The sequence below is a fragment of the Canis lupus genome, chromosome 16, assembly GCF_011100685.1.
Source record: "Canis lupus familiaris isolate Mischka breed German Shepherd chromosome 16, alternate assembly UU_Cfam_GSD_1.0, whole genome shotgun sequence".
NCBI lineage: Eukaryota > Metazoa > Chordata > Mammalia > Carnivora > Canidae > Canis > Canis lupus.
The window spans coordinates 16,699,966-16,715,575 of record NC_049237.1 but is presented as its reverse complement, the minus strand read 5'-3'; the positions used below and the strand labels follow the sequence as shown (position 1 = coordinate 16,715,575).

At 42.9% G+C, this 15,610-nt stretch overlaps 1 protein-coding gene across 1 annotated transcript in view; it reads left to right on the top strand.

The window, feature by feature from the left end:
• Window positions 1-15,610, top strand: part of KMT2C (lysine methyltransferase 2C) — a 283,967-nt gene that overhangs the window by 263,210 nt on the left and 5,147 nt on the right. The window contains 11 exon segments of the mRNA XM_038559782.1: window positions 874-1,015; window positions 1,166-1,313; window positions 2,753-2,931; window positions 3,082-3,218; window positions 4,098-4,347; window positions 5,412-5,551; window positions 5,983-6,090; window positions 8,062-9,181; window positions 10,096-10,232; window positions 11,434-11,576; window positions 11,847-12,015. Coding sequence (XP_038415710.1) covers window positions 874-1,015; window positions 1,166-1,313; window positions 2,753-2,931; window positions 3,082-3,218; window positions 4,098-4,347; window positions 5,412-5,551; window positions 5,983-6,090; window positions 8,062-9,181; window positions 10,096-10,232; window positions 11,434-11,576; window positions 11,847-12,015 — 2,673 coding nt within the window.

The window sequence follows — 15,610 nt, the reverse complement described above, 5'->3', positions numbered from 1 at the left end:
TTATGTTAGTATTAAAGTCATTCTCTTGTGATGCTCCATTTATTATCATTGTCGGCTTTTCTCTTCAGTTAGAACCTGTCCTAACTCTTGTAAACACCTTCTCTTCTGATGCAAGCTATTCTCCAACACAACTTCATTACCTTCATGAAATCCTAGATCTTTGCAAGATTTGTAATTTCACCTTGCACTTGATTTTCATGGTATTACTGGTAGATTCCAACAATGCCTGAGAGACTGATCAATCAATCAACAAATGACAAATTGATGACACATGCTAAGCAGAGAAAAATGTTTGGAGGGGACTCCCATTTGTTAATGATTTAGGCATTTCAGTGTTATTGCTGTGACTTTTGCTTCTTATAGAGCTTTTGGACAATCCAGATTCTAATATTGAGGATAGGAGTATGTAGTTAGAGGATTAGGACCACAAATTCTCAAGTTTTAGTTTTGTTTTTTTGTTTTTTTTATAGAACTGGGGCATATCTTAATGAGAATTTAATAATTGAACTTTTGAGAACTCTTTGCAATTTATTGATTGAATTTTAAAGCTGTCTTTCACTGGCTATAACAATGAGATTTAAAAAGACATGAATAGAATAATGTAACTGCTTCTTAATGCAAGTACTCAAGCTGGGCAGAGTAAGCAAATGGCTAATTTGTCCATACAAGCATGAGTATTTCTTTCACCAAAAAACCTCCTTGCCTTGGACCTTTATTTTTCTTCTTGGTATGCATTTAGGAATGAAGATGCATCTTGATGACATTTCTGTAGCCTTGCTTCCATGTGCTAAAAATTCACAGAACTAAGTTTTAGCAAGGTCATGGCATATTTGCTCTGTAGCATATAATTTAAAATTTTTTGGTCTCCTGCAGCAGAATAATTTAAGTAATCCTCCAACACCCCCTGCCTCTCTTCCTCCTACACCACCTCCTATGGCTTGTCAGAAGATGGCAAATGGTTTTGCGACAACTGAAGAACTTGCTGGAAGAGCCGGCGTATTAATGAGCCATGAAGGTATGATGTTACATCTCTGAGTTGTACACCTTTAAGGAGTGTTCCCTTTGCCAACTGTATATGTTAGAAAAGCAGTCAGACTGCGAAGTTCTACCCATGTATCTGTTTTGATGAAATCTATTTTTTGTTTATGTGTTTTTGCTTTTCCAGTTACCAAAAGCCTAGGACCTAAACCATTTCAGCTGCCATTCAGACCACAGGATGACTTGTTAGCCAGAGCTATTGCTCAAGGCCCAAAGACAGTTGATGTTCCAGCCTCATTGCCAACACCACCTCATAATAATCAGGAAGAATTAAGGTAGAGTTCCTTTTCTCTCACAAATTTTTTAGTTACTTCATATTTTTTAAAATATGTGTATATTTAGCAGAGTGCCTATAGGGATCACATGTAAAAACATTTAAGGGGTAAACATTTGATGAATAGTTTTCTTTAGAACCTTATTTATAAAATATTCTTACTGTTGAATGTAATTAGTTTGTACATTTTTAAATTCCTGAATGGTATAGAAAGTTCAACAAATAATCAAATAGGCACTAAGGCAATGGGAGTCTCTACACAAAATATTTCAAAGATCATTGTCATTTATTGATGTTTGCAGATGTCTAAAAAGGGCGGCAGTCACAGATATCAGAGAATGCTTGCATGGAAGGAAATTTAAGGACTATCCCATCCAGAGCTTCGTACTTCTTTGTGTCAGCTCTTTAGACCCAAGATTCTGAGGGGAGAATCTGCTTCCCTTAGTAGATAATCTCAACCCACCTACCTATATCTAGGAAAGGTTCTTAATGAACTTCATCAGAGGATTCTCTTTTTCTTGGATAATCTGATAACTACCCTCTATTTGATGAGACATCAATTAGATTAAGTCCCTTACTTTATACTAACATGAAAACTGGACCAAAGAGAAGTTACTCGTCCAGATTTAGAATCCGGGTCTCCTTGCTCTCTTCTGCATCTAACTGCTAGAAATTGCTAGACTGGTGAATCGAGAGTAGTTGTAGGAGGCAGTCTCCTAGATGTGTATGGGTGGGGATCCGCTCCACTCCTGGATTTCACAGGGGCTCTGTCTGGAAGCCACTCTTGAGTCTTCTCATAATTTTGCTGCTCAAATTCTCTTTCATGACAGTGTCTCCTCAGGGGTGGGGGAAATAAGAGACCCCAGGTTTGGGAATATCCTGCAGCATCAGCTTGAGACCACACTTGCCCTCTGACCTCAGTCACCCTCGTTAACTTCTGGCTTCTTGGGTTAGACCATTCTCCTCTTCTTTTCCCCATATTTAGTCAGTTAAGAAAAATAAAGGCCTATGAAGCCCTACTGACCAAGTGTTCCCTGCGTTGCCACTATGCGGGTGTGCGACTTGGCTTCCCTTTCTGGCTGCACACTGTTCCCATAGTCTCAGGGATCTGGCACTTGGCAGAGGTGTGAGTATTCATCCTTTCTCTTCTGTGTTATAATCTGATCATCATCTTTCTTTGGCCGGTCTTTAAACTTTGATGCTGAAGTTTAGTCAGGAGGAAACCTATTGTTCAAATTGCTTAATAGTTGTAATGTGTTTCTTAGGTCTTTTTCTGAGAGATTTATTCTTTGGCCCTGAACCTGCTCTTTGACTTCTTACATTATTGCCATTGTCCAAGGGAACCTTGTAGTCATGCTCACAGAGAGGGCGCGGTGGGTGGAGGAAGCCCCCAGGCATGGATCTGCACCTGTTGATGTGTTCTGTTTGTTCTTCCCTCAGGATACAGGATCATGGTGGTGACCGGGATACTCCTGACAGCTTTGTTCCCTCCTCCTCTCCTGAGAGCGTGGTCGGGATGGAAGTCAGCAGGTACCCAGATTTGTCGTTGGTCAAAGAGGAGCCTCCAGAGCCTGTGCCATCCCCTATTATTCCTATTCTTCCTAGCAGTGCTGGGAAAGGTAGGGAAAGTACTCAGCCACATTCTTTCTCTTTACAGTGTGCCAGTTTACTAATGTTTGTATATTGATTTTGAGAAGCTATTAACACTCAGTCCATCTTTCCTTCTTTCTCTCCTCCCCCCCCCCCCCCCCCCCCCCCCCCCATTTAAGGTTTGGAATCTAGAAGGAATGACATCAAAACTGAGCCAGGCACTTTATTTTTCACACCACCTTTTGGTTCATCCCCAAATGGTCCCAGATCAGGTCTTATATCTGTGGCAATTACTCTGCATCCTACAGCTGCTGAGGTAAAGACAAAATACTCTTTAACATTATAAACTGTGTCCCCCGTTCTTAAAGGTGTGTTAGGTGGCTTACAGCAAGATGTGCACAGCAGGGTAATGGCGGACAGAAACTCCCTGTGAGAGGTAGGATTAGCAGTCATTGAGATGTCTGTGTTGCTTCTGAGCACTCTGAAAAAGCATCACATTGGTCTCAGCTGAAGCCGGGACAGAATAAAGTTTGTGTTCTCGTGTTTTTAGTAAAGGGTGTGGAGAGAAACTTTTCAATAATTACACATAGAAAATGAAGCAGCAAGAAAGAACTTTGTTGACAGTAAAAGTTTTACAGAAGCAGTGTAAGTGTTGAGGTAGCAGCTGCTTATATCAAACACTAATAAATTGCTGAGAATTTTTTTCTCTCTCAATTCTGTGAGGATATTGGCAACCTTACTGATGGTATAGTGATAGGACGTTTTGGTCATCCACATAACTTAGCAGTTGGTAGGACAGTGAATGTTCTTGTGGGCTGTCGCAGACGTCTGCCCAGACCTGGACAGAGTCCACTTGGAGGGAGTTTCTGCCCAACTATGAAACCTGATGAGGCTTAGTGCCCTCCTTGTGGCTGTGTCCTTTTCACCCGTCAGATAGTCAGATAGCTAACATCGCACAAATACTTAACATGAATTGGATCCCTGTATGAGGATTTCTGTTTAGGAAAGCTTGATAGGAGTACTGGTCCATTAAAAAAATTTTTTTTCCTGAGACTCTTAAGTCCAAATGAAACTTGTTGGATTTGTTTGCATTGTATGTGTCCTGCAGATAGCAGTGACCTGAAGAGCAAAGTTTGCTTCTGTGGCTCACTGTTGCCTTAGGCAGGGTAACACAGTGTTTACACTTTTGTTCTAGAACATTAGCAGTGTGGTGGCTGCATTTTCCGACCTTCTTCACGTCCGAATCCCTAATAGCTATGAGGTTAGTAATGCTCCAGATGTTCCATCCATGGGTTTGGTCAGTAGCCACAGAGTAAACCCAGGTTTGGAGTGTCGACAGCATTTATTTCTTCGTGGGCCTCCGCCAGGACCTGCAAACCCTCCCAGATTAGCAAGCTCTTACCGGCTGAAGCAACCTGATGGGCCATTCCCTCCAACAAGCAATGGTGAGCTAGTTTACTTTTTGTTAACCTCACATTCATTCTCCATTCACAAGTTAAGCTTATTCTCTTTAAAATCCTACTTAGTTTTGAATAAGTAACAGGTAGCAGGTTGGTGTGTAGTCCTGGGTAATTTATCCTTCTCTGTCATCTGTGGTATGATTTGCCATTAGTGGGTTGGGATGTCACCTGGGGAGTACTGGGCTGCTGACCTTCCCACAGCTTTGGCATCTGTGTGAGGGCCAGCCACACCAACCACCTCTCTTCCAGGAGCACACGCGGCTGGTGCCTGTGTTTCTGTCCCCTCTTCCTTTTGGACCTTGCACCCTCACTTCCATCTTGTTGGGCCTGTGCTTCCCAGGGGCATGCTGGTGCCATAGTCCCCAAGGGCAGGGCCGTCTCATCCTCACCTCTGCCTCTGCACCTCATCCCCTCAGAGTCTTGTTTTGGCCCTTGCCCGGCTCTCAGGACCTGGCCGCTTCTCACTTCTCATCTGAATTCTTACCAAGAGCTGCCTGTGCTGGGTTTCGGCCTCCAGCTGCTTCTGCCTTACTGATTTTTCCCTGTTTTCCTTTCTGCTTCCATGCCTCTCATGAATGATGTGCTCAGACTTTCTGACCACATTTTTATTTTGGCCCTAGAGCTCTCCTCAGCCATCTGTGACTTTCCAAATCACACTTATTTAAGACTCTTGTACATGGACCTCTTCATCTTTCATAAAACATCTTGTATCGTCTTAACTCTCAAACAAATATAGTATCCCCCACCCCACTCGCTTTGCACTTATGGGGAATATTTTAATCTATCGTGGTGGATCAGTTTTCTCTCATGCTCCTCACATACGAGCATCATTTCCCCAGATGCTTGAGAGTAGATGTGTCACTCTATTTAGGCTCCAGTGCCATGCATGTAACCACTGCTTAGAAGAAAATATTTTTATTAATAAAGAATAATTAATATAAGGTAAGTTAAATGAGCTGTGTTATAAGTTGATTTAGTGCAGTTTATACCTTGTACTACATTGTATTATCAATTAACTTTAATCACTAATGAAAGTCTTCTGCATTTAGGTTTTTCTGGATATAAGGATCCTAGTCATGGTATTGCAGAAAGCACGGCACTCAGACCACAGTGGTGCTGTCACTGCAAAGTGGTTATTCTGGGAAGTGGTGTGAGGAAATCTTTCAGAGATCTGGCCTTTGTGAGCAAGGTACTTTGGTATTCCTTCTCCAACCCACCATCTACCTCCTCTGAAAGCGTCCTGTACAGTGCTTTGCTCCTGTATCGCAAGAGTCTATTTATGGTAGCTCCATGGGACACATGTTCCAGGAAGTAGCCTCAGCATATATTTGATATGTTTAGCTTTAAACCAAACAGCAACAACAGACTGGTAAATTGGTTATTACGAGAACCACATATGTTTAAGTAGAGTGAAATATGGATAATAAAGTTTATTTTTATAAATTTATTTTCTCTTTGGCTAAATTATATGCTAAATATTGGCATGTAGTTACTTTTTTACTTTTGAGATAGAGAGCTACTTTCACTTTTAACATAGCATAAAAGCCAACAGTGGATAGATCTTGTTTTTATGAAATTTTGACTTGTTGAGAACCCCGTACATTTCTCTTTGCTTTTCAGGATTCCCGAGAAAGCTCTAATAGAATGGAGAAGGACATCGTCTTTTGTAGTAATAACTGCTTCGTTCTTTATGCATCAACCACACAAGCAAAAAACTCAGAAAGCAAGGTAAACTTAGGATAGTCACAATTAGTGAACAGTGTATAATGAGTGACTTCCGTGATTTGGGGTTACATTAATGGATAGAACAGGCGCATATCAATCACTCTGTGTGCAGGAAGTCTCAGCAGAGGCTCTGTGGGCTGGGGAAGGACAGCCCGTGCTGCTATTTCAGATAAATTCAGCTCATCTGGGATGCCTGGGTGACTCAGCGGTTAAGCATCTGCCTTCGGCTCAGGGCATGATCCTGGAGTTCCGGGATCAAGTCCCACATCAGGCTCCCTGCATGGAGCCTGCTTCTCCCTCTGCCTCTCTTTCTCTGTGTCTCTCATGGATAAATAAATAAAATCTTTAAAAAATAAATAAATAATCAGCTCATCTGACAAGAGGGGAGTAGGCTTGAATTATATCTTAACATTACTAATAACATCTTAAGTGATTACTAATCTCTTAATTACAACAATACTTAAAACTTCTATTGATCTTATCCTGATGGGAAAAGCTTTTCACACATTTTAAGTCTACTTCTGTATTTCGGGGTGAAAGCATTTTGCTCATTGCCTTGGTGGAAATGGTCTACTGTACCTGATTCTGTGTGATTTAAGTGTATTGTGGTGGTTGATACAGATAGACATTTTTAACCATTTGTATCGAAGGAAGCCGCCTTATGGAGTGATGTTGCCAGTCACTCTTCCTGGCAGATCACTGCTCTGCTGTCTGCTGGGAGAATGTTCTGGAGACTTATATTTATAATATGCAGTAGTTTCCATTATAATGAAATCAAATTATGTGCAGATAGGTTTAGACTTTAAAGTATGTTGAGGTGCATCAGTGGTTCAGTTGGTTAAGCTTCTGCCGTTGGCTTAGGCCATGATCCCGGGGTCCTGGGATCGAATCCTGTGTCAGGCTCTCTGCTCAGCAGGGAGTCTGCTTGTCCCTCTGCCCACACTCCCCAGTCCCCGCCCCCAACTCATTCCCTCTCTCTCAAAATAAATAAAATGTTAAGAAAAATAAGTTAAAATATGTCAACCTTGGGACACGTACACGTGGGTGGCTCAGCAGTTTAGAGCCTGCCTTCAGCCTAGGACGTGATCCTGGAGTCCTGGGATCCAGTCCCACATCAGTCTCCCTACATGGAGCCTGCTTCTCCCTCTGCTTGTGTCTCTGCCTCTCTCTGCCTCCCTTCTTCCCTCCCTCCCTCCCTCTCTCTCTCTCTCTCTCTGTCTCATGAATAAATAAATAATATTTAAAAAAATATATGTCAACCTTTGTAAGAGAAAGAATTGCTTTTTTAGTGGGTAATTTTTAAATTTGTACTGCAGTTCCTAGATTTATGTGAAGTGTGTCTCCTCAGATACCCAGGTGGAGGGGGTATGTGAGCACAGCAAAGCCCGTGGTACCCAGAGAGAAAGTCCCTGTTCTTACTTCTTCTGGCAGCCGGATCAGAGCTGGCCAGCTTCAGGGAAGAGTTACATAAGATGTATGCTGGTAGGGGACTACTGTACTGCCCCTTCTTTCACATTTATGCCAATCAATTCAGCCTAAGATTAATAAATGTAAATTTCAGAGAGTGGGGATAAGCTCAGAGAAGATTATGTTCCGAATTTCTTAGTTGGTTTAACAGAAAATACCATTCCATTGTAGAAATTAGCTAGCACCTCTCTTCAGCATTGATTTTTTTTTTTCTGACTTTATTATGGCTAGAGAGGAGTGTCCAAGAAAGTTCAGGAGCAGAATTCTCTCTAGAGATACAGCCTTGTTGAGAAGGCCTGGGGAGGGATTCCTGACACTGCCCTGCCCCCGTTAGCCAGCACCTTAGTATTTGGCATCTGCTTCTGCTGCACATGACCCCTCACGCTCCCCCAGAGACCCCCCCTCACCCCCACCCCCACCCTGGCACAGGCCTGTGACACCCTTCTACTTGGCTTCCTGCCCTGAGAAGAGCTGCTCTTCCTACTTCTCTTCCCTTTTCCTGTGCAGGAATCCGCCCCTCCAATGATGCAGTCTCCGGTGAAAGAGATGCCTTCCAAAGCCTTTCACCAGTACAGCAACAACATCTCCACTCTTGATGTGCACTGCCTCCCGCAGCTTCAGGAGGAAGTGTCTCCCCCGGCATCACCCCCCATCACATTCCCTCCGGCGTTTGAAGCAGCCAAAGTAGAGGCAAAGCCAGATGAGCTCAAGGTAACAGTCAAGTTAAAGCCTCGGCTCAGAACTGTCCACGGCGGGTTTGAAGATTGTAGGCCGATCAATAAAAAGTGGAGAGGGATGAAGTGGAAAAAGTGGAGCATTCACATCGTAATCCCCAAGGGGAGTTTCAAACCCCCGTGTGAGGATGAAATAGATGAGTTTCTGAAGAAGTTGGGCACTTCCCTTAAACCTGACCCTGTGCCTAAAGACTACCGGAAGTGTTGTTTTTGTCACGAGGAAGGTGATGGATTGACAGACGGGCCAGCGAGACTGCTCAACCTTGACTTAGACCTGTGGGTCCACTTGAATTGTGCGCTGTGGTCCACGGAGGTCTATGAGACCCAGGCTGGGGCCCTGATAAACGTGGAGCTGGCGCTAAGGAGGGGTCTGCAGATGAAATGTGTCTTCTGCCATAAAATGGGTGCCACCAGCGGATGTCACCGATTTCGGTGTACCAACATCTATCACTTTACTTGCGCCATTAAAGCACAATGCATGTTTTTTAAGGATAAAACTATGCTTTGTCCCATGCACAAACCAAAGGGGATTCATGAGCAGGAATTAAGTTACTTTGCAGTCTTCAGGCGGGTCTATGTTCAACGTGATGAGGTGCGACAAATCGCCAGCATCGTGCAGCGTGGGGAGCGTGACCACACCTTCCGTGTTGGAAGCCTCATCTTCCATACGATTGGTCAGCTGCTGCCACAGCAGATGCAAGCGTTCCATTCCCCTAAAGCACTCTTTCCTGTTGGTTATGAAGCCAGCCGCTTGTACTGGAGCACCCGCTACGCCAACAGGCGCTGCCGTTACCTGTGCTCCATTGAGGAGAAAGATGGGCGCCCAGTGTTCGTGATCAGAATTGTAGAGCAAGGCCATGAAGATCTTGTCTTAAGTGATTCCTCTCCTAAAGGTAAGATCCACATGTGTGTGCACTACACAGCACGTTATCAAATGTTTTACATCCGTATTTCCTTGTTTTCTCTTGTTTGTTTCATAATGTATGAAGACAGATACAGATTTTTCATTTACAGACACAACTCATAGCTTCTGTGTGTTACTATACCTGCTCTTTGCCTGTCATCTTCTCAGCACCTGCTAGACTTCCTCTAAATCAGAGTATGTGTTTGTCCATACATCAAACAGTGATTTGTAGATGAACATTGCCTGCTGTTTGCATTGGGTACCCTCCTAATGTCAGAAGGCAGGGACCATATGTAAAGCAGATTCTGTACATTGTCTTTTATGAGGAATTCCAGGTATTAAACAGATTTGGAGCTAGAAATTGGACATTTAATTCTGATGATAAGCTGTCATTTTATTGATGCAGAAAGTACAGGGGAATTGCTTTTTTTAAAAGTCTGGCAGTTTTAAAAAAAAAAAATGTGTGAAAATGCCCTGAAGATAATTCTAATGAAATATCAATTTAATATTTTAATTTAAATCCAAGAGGAGAGAAACTTACTTTTAGGTACTGCTAATTGGACTAAATCAGTCAAAAATGTAAAGTTATATGCCTAGTATGAAAATGAATTAAGTTCTTGTGTGAATTTGTTACATTAAGCTTTCTTTTCCACTTTCACTGTTTAATTTCCTTAACGTAACACATTCTTCTCCTCAAAATAAACTGCCATTTGATAAGTAGGTAATACCGGGCTTGTTAGATCCCCACCTCCAAGGCTTTCCTTGGAAACTGGTAAGTCTCCAAGTGGTTGGTCAGTTTTTATTTTGCTCTTGTTTTATCCTGCATCCTGTTTTCCCCTCTGTTTAGCAGAGGGCAGGTTTGTTCTAAATTGTTTTGTTTTTGTTTGTTTCGGCCGTATGTAGGCGTTTGGGATAAAATTTTGGAGCCCGTGGCATGTGTGAGGAAACAGTCTGAAATGCTCCAGCTTTTTCCGGCCTATCTAAAGGGAGAAGATCTGTTTGGGCTAACAGTGTCTGCAGTGGCACGGATCGCGGAGTCAGTGAGTGCCTCAGCGAGCTGTGGCGTCGGGATTGCCTTTCTGATTGCATTTGGTGGTTCCCAGTGTGACTGTTTTAATATGGGCTGTGACAGTCAGGATGCTGAGGAGGCGCTCTGCCCGTGCATTGGCTCCTGGCGCTCTTCGTGTCTCTCAAGGCACCTCTGATTCACCACAGTAAATGATAACATTCCCTTAGTGAGTGGCTCACAAGTTCCAGCTTCTCTTCAAGGGTGAAGACAAGGCAGACAGAAAGACAGAAACACTGTTTGGCCTTCAAGCAGTGCTGGATGGGTGGGGGGATGCTGGTGTACCTGCTCCCTGACACCCACTTTCCTGCGCGCGCGCCCCCCCCCCCCCCCCGCCCCCGTGCTGGGGACGGTCACCACAGAGCAGTTGGATTGCAGGAGGAGTACCAGGCCTTACCTGTATTTTAAGATTATAAGCAAGTTCACCAATTTGGGGAAATTGTATGATTTTAAGGCATTATTTTGAACAAGAAAAAATCATCGATAGTTGGTGGGTTTTGTTTTATTTACTTATTTATTTGGAGAAGCAGAGGACACCTCAAAAGCCACAGTTATATGTCTACTTGCTTCTTTTGGTAGAGTCCTGCCTAAATGATCTTTTAAGTCTATAGTGAAGTATGTCCACAAGAAGTATATTCTAGGAAAGGCCCTTAACATGAAGTTACTGTACAAGTAAATCTCAATTACCACCTACACTCTTGGGACATTGAATGTGATAACTTCATCTTAGTCAAATTGAAGAAGTGAGAAATCAAGACAGTAAACCATATTCAATGATTTTTAACTATATTTAATTTTTAAATTCCAAATAAAGATATAAAAATTGAAAGCACTAAGTTGTAAGTTGGATTGGAATAATCAGATCTTAAGGTCACACAGCAATGTATGTTGGTTGGCCTGTGGTGGTTCTGTGGGTTAATATTTTTCTTCAAGGAGCATTTGTCAGCGTTTACGGAGTTTCACTTTGAAAGTGAAATCTCTGTATTAATATTGAAATAAATCTGAGTGCAGGCCAATTATGTTAACATAAGTTAAAAGACCATTTTGTGCCAAGGGAATACATTGGCTAGTTATTTCCACAAAGGTTCCAGATAGGCCATCCTTTGGTCAGCGTTAGGGTCGTCCACAGTCCTCATCACATGAACTAACCTTCTGTCTGTTTCACTCCTTTGCAGCTCCCTGGGGTTGAGGCCTGTGAGAACTACACCTTTCGGTATGGCCGCAACCCTCTCATGGAACTCCCTCTTGCCGTTAACCCCACAGGCTGTGCCCGTTCTGAACCTAAAATGAGTGCCCATGTCAAGAGGTTTGTGTTAAGGTATTTTGTTTTAACTTCACATAGTACAGCCCAGGGTTTCTAGGCGTATTAGTGGTTTTTGTGCTTGATTTGTCTGCTGCTTACAAACCCTGCTGTCTCTGGCTGTGTCCGTGCCGACCACATTAGAGAACTCGCCGTGTGGCTCTGCTAGGCGGCTTTCCATGTATGTTCCTGTCAGTAAGAATTTGAATCATCTTGGCTTTGGGCATTATTCGGAGATATCTTCAGTTTTCCTTTTATTTTTTCCTGTTGACATGCCATTGTGTGCAGGCCTCACACCCTGAACAGCACCAGCACATCCAAGTCCTTTCAGAGCACAGTCACGGGGGAGCTGAACGCACCATACAGTAAGCAGTTTGTCCACTCCAAGTCCTCGCAGTACCGGAAGATGAAGACCGAGTGGAAATCCAATGTCTATCTGGCCCGGTCTCGTATCCAGGTGAGGAAATAGTCTGTCTTTGGGAAGAGGAGCAACAGGATGGGGTCTAGCCATCAGAAAGTACTGACATCCGGTAGGTGAAGAAGGATTTTGTTCAGCTGCAGGATTAGAATCACATCTTAAAATCCTGTCATCTCTTGCTAGTTTGCAAACACTGGTTAGTGACCGAATATGGCTCTTTGAGCATGGATGCTTTTCTTCCTCAAATGGGACTACCTCCAGAATCTGCATCTTTGCTTCTTGATGAGGGCTCATGGGAAGCAGGTACCACTGTATTTGGCACACACTGGATTTGTGGAGAGTTCACTAGAGCTGTTTCAAATACTTCTGAAAAATACAAATGAAAATAGTTTCAAAAGATATTCCAATGTGAGGAGTTCTTTTGGAAGGAAGCCTTTTTTCATGAAAGCACTGTATTTTCTGGTGTGTAGATTGTAGAATACCTTAGAGAAAGAGCCATCTGTAGGCTAAGCATTTACTTTACATCTGTGATCCAGACTTGCTGAGCTGCAGACCTAAGGAACCCTAGGCCTATTCAGCATCTCCGCTTGGATGTCCCAGGATGGAAGTATAAAGCTCGCTTTGCCAAACCTCTCGGTCCCTAAGCCCAGTCATCCTGCCAGTGGTCCCCATCCACAAACTGTGTACCTTGGCCTCAGGATGCCCAGATCTAGAGCATCCTCGAGTTCTGTTGCCTTTCCCCCTCAGAAGAGCTCTCAAGTCCACTGTTGGGCTCTGCCTCCCTGTTTTCTCTGCCATGGCACCTCTGCGCTCCATCCACCTAGCCCCACTCACACCCAGTGTGATCCCTTACAATGAAAGTCTGATCTACATTCCGTCGCCTCTGCTCAAGGGGATTCTCGTTCCTTTGTAGGGAAGTTTTCCTTCTTGGGAAGATTGTAGGATCATCTTCTTGTTTGTGATGTTTGGATATTTTACAAAAAATGTGCCTTAGGTTCAATCATTTTCTCTCTTCCTCACTCCCCAACTCCTCCCCCCCCCCCCCCCTTTTCGTCCTTCTGTCCATCCTTCTTTGATGATCTTTTCCAGCCTGGAGCATTGTGACCTTTGGTCTCAGGAATGTTTCTGTATTAATTCTTCTGTAGGTTCCTATCTGTTTCTTTCTGTTTGAACCTATAGATAAATATCAGACCTGTGAGATCTCACAGGGTGGACCCCACACCAGCAGTGGGGTCCTGGGACCTGCCTTCTGGCTTGGCCCCCACAGTGGGGCCCCCAGATGACTAGTGGGAGGACAGGAAGGAACTTCTGTCTCCACAGCCCTCCTTTTCCCCTCTATGTCTGCTTCTCTTGTCCTTGTTTTGTGATTTCTACATCTGCTAATCTTTCTTTTGTGCTTAAAAAAAAATCAACTAAGAGCTCTTTGTGCTCTTGATCTTCTTGTCTGATGCTACATTTTTAAATTACAAATACAATATCTTTCTTTTCTTTTCTGCTGTTGCATCAAGAATGGAACCTCTTCAGTTCCTGGGGAATCCAGTGGTCTGCTCTGGTGTGTCTTTCTTCTGGGCTACGTCTGTTACTTTTCCATTTTAAATGTTCCCAAATGGCTCGTTCACTCTTTTACCATTCCTGTTTCTTGACATCGGTTTTATTCCCTTACTATCATTTCAGTGATTTCTTTTTTTTTTTTTTTTTAAGATTTTATTTATTTATTCATGAGAGATAGCAGCAGAGACACAGGCAGAGGGAGGGAGAAGCAGGCTCCCTGCAGGAAGTCTGATGTGGGACTCGATCCCAGGACTCTGGGATCACGCCCTGAGGGCAGACGCTCAACCGCTGAGCCACTCAGGCATACCCATTTCAGTGATTTCTTAACCCATGAGCTCAGTGGGGTCCCTGTGACTGTCCTGATGGTGCACACACATCTGTGTACAGATGTATCAGCGAAGTCATTCCCATACACTTTTCTGCAGCATCCTTTTCTTGCAAATCCTCAGTGAATCCTCTAGGACAACTGAGGTGGCTCTGTTTGATTCTCCCTAAAGGCTCTGTGATGTTCCCTGATGTTGATGAACTGTAATTAATTAAACTGTTCCACAACTGGTGAACATTTGTTTTGTTTCATTTCCCCCAAAATACCATCAGTATCTTGTACAAATATCCCCGTGTATTGTGACAGACTCACTCCTTTGGAGAATATTCCTACATGTGAAATTACTGTGTAAAAGTATGTACTTTTCATCTTAGCAGACCTTGTTAGTTTTCTGAAAAGGCTACAGTTGCACATTTCTTCCTGCATTTAGGAGACTCTCTCTCTCCTTTTCCTATTTGTAGTGCTATTGCCCTTTTATGTTTCTGCCAGACTGATACTGCTTCCATCTCTGCAGTTTCTAACTGCTGATGAATGAACGACTTTTCATATGTGCCATATGTGCCATATGTGCCATTTGGATTTGCTCTTCTATGAATCACCTATTCATCCTTTGTCCATATTCTAAATCATAAGAACTTGTGCTAATAGATGTGCTCCCCTACCAAACACCCTTTGGTTATTAAGCTACTTATAAAAGTTTTAATTTTTATATAGTCAAATATACATAATTTTCTATGGCTTCTAGTCTTGGTTAAGACAGTAGATTTTAGGGACGCCTGGGTGGCTCAGTGGTTGAGTGTCTGCCTTTGGCTCAGGGCGTGGTCCTGGAGTCCAAGGATCAAGTCCCACATCGGTTCCCTGCATGGTGCCTGCTTCTCCTTCTGCCTGTATCTCTGCCTCTCTCTCTCTGTCTCATGAATAAATAAATAAAATCTTTAAAAAAAAAAAAAAAACAGTAGATGTTATTGTATATGTAGTTTCTTGGATTTCTGTATTTCAGAAATTTTAAATGTTGAAGACTATTTTCTTCCAGTGAATAACTAGTTGAAGCACCATTTAGTTAATAACTCTCCCATATTACACTGAATTAGGACACCATATAGTAGTATGGTGATACTACTATACAACTATTACACATTAGATTTTCACCATATGCGTGGATTTACTTGGATTCTCTATTCTCCTTCATTGATCTTCTTGTCTATTCTTATACCAAACTATATTGATCTCTAGACATACTCCTTTTTTTGTGTTCTGATTCTTTCACCTCAGTTATGTCTGGAATTGAACAGATAAGTTGCATAAAACTTTTTTCCCCCAGAAGATAATTTAGTTGACACCAGAGTCTCTAAGATCAGCCCTTGGTACTATGTGCCCCACGGCGGTACTTGACAGGGGCTGTTCCCCAGGGGACTCCCCAGTTAGCACACGCTCTTCCCTGCTTGGTTACTGTGGTGGTCTTCTAGGCAGTTTGAGTTGAGAAGGCAAACGCACCCACACCTTGACAAGAAAATATCAAATATTCATGGAAATCAACCATATTTTTTTTTCAGTATGTTATTTTTCCAGAATCTGCAAGGCTAAAAACTTTTAAAGGTACACACAGTGTGTGATTTATTAGACCACTAGCATATACAGTACGAGCTGCCAAATGAGAGACCTGCTGCAGTGTTTTTAGCCAGTGCAGTGTTTTCTCTGTGGCCTTAAAACTTTAGGGGAGAAGGTTGCCTTCCTGAAGAACTTCCATTTCTTTCCAAC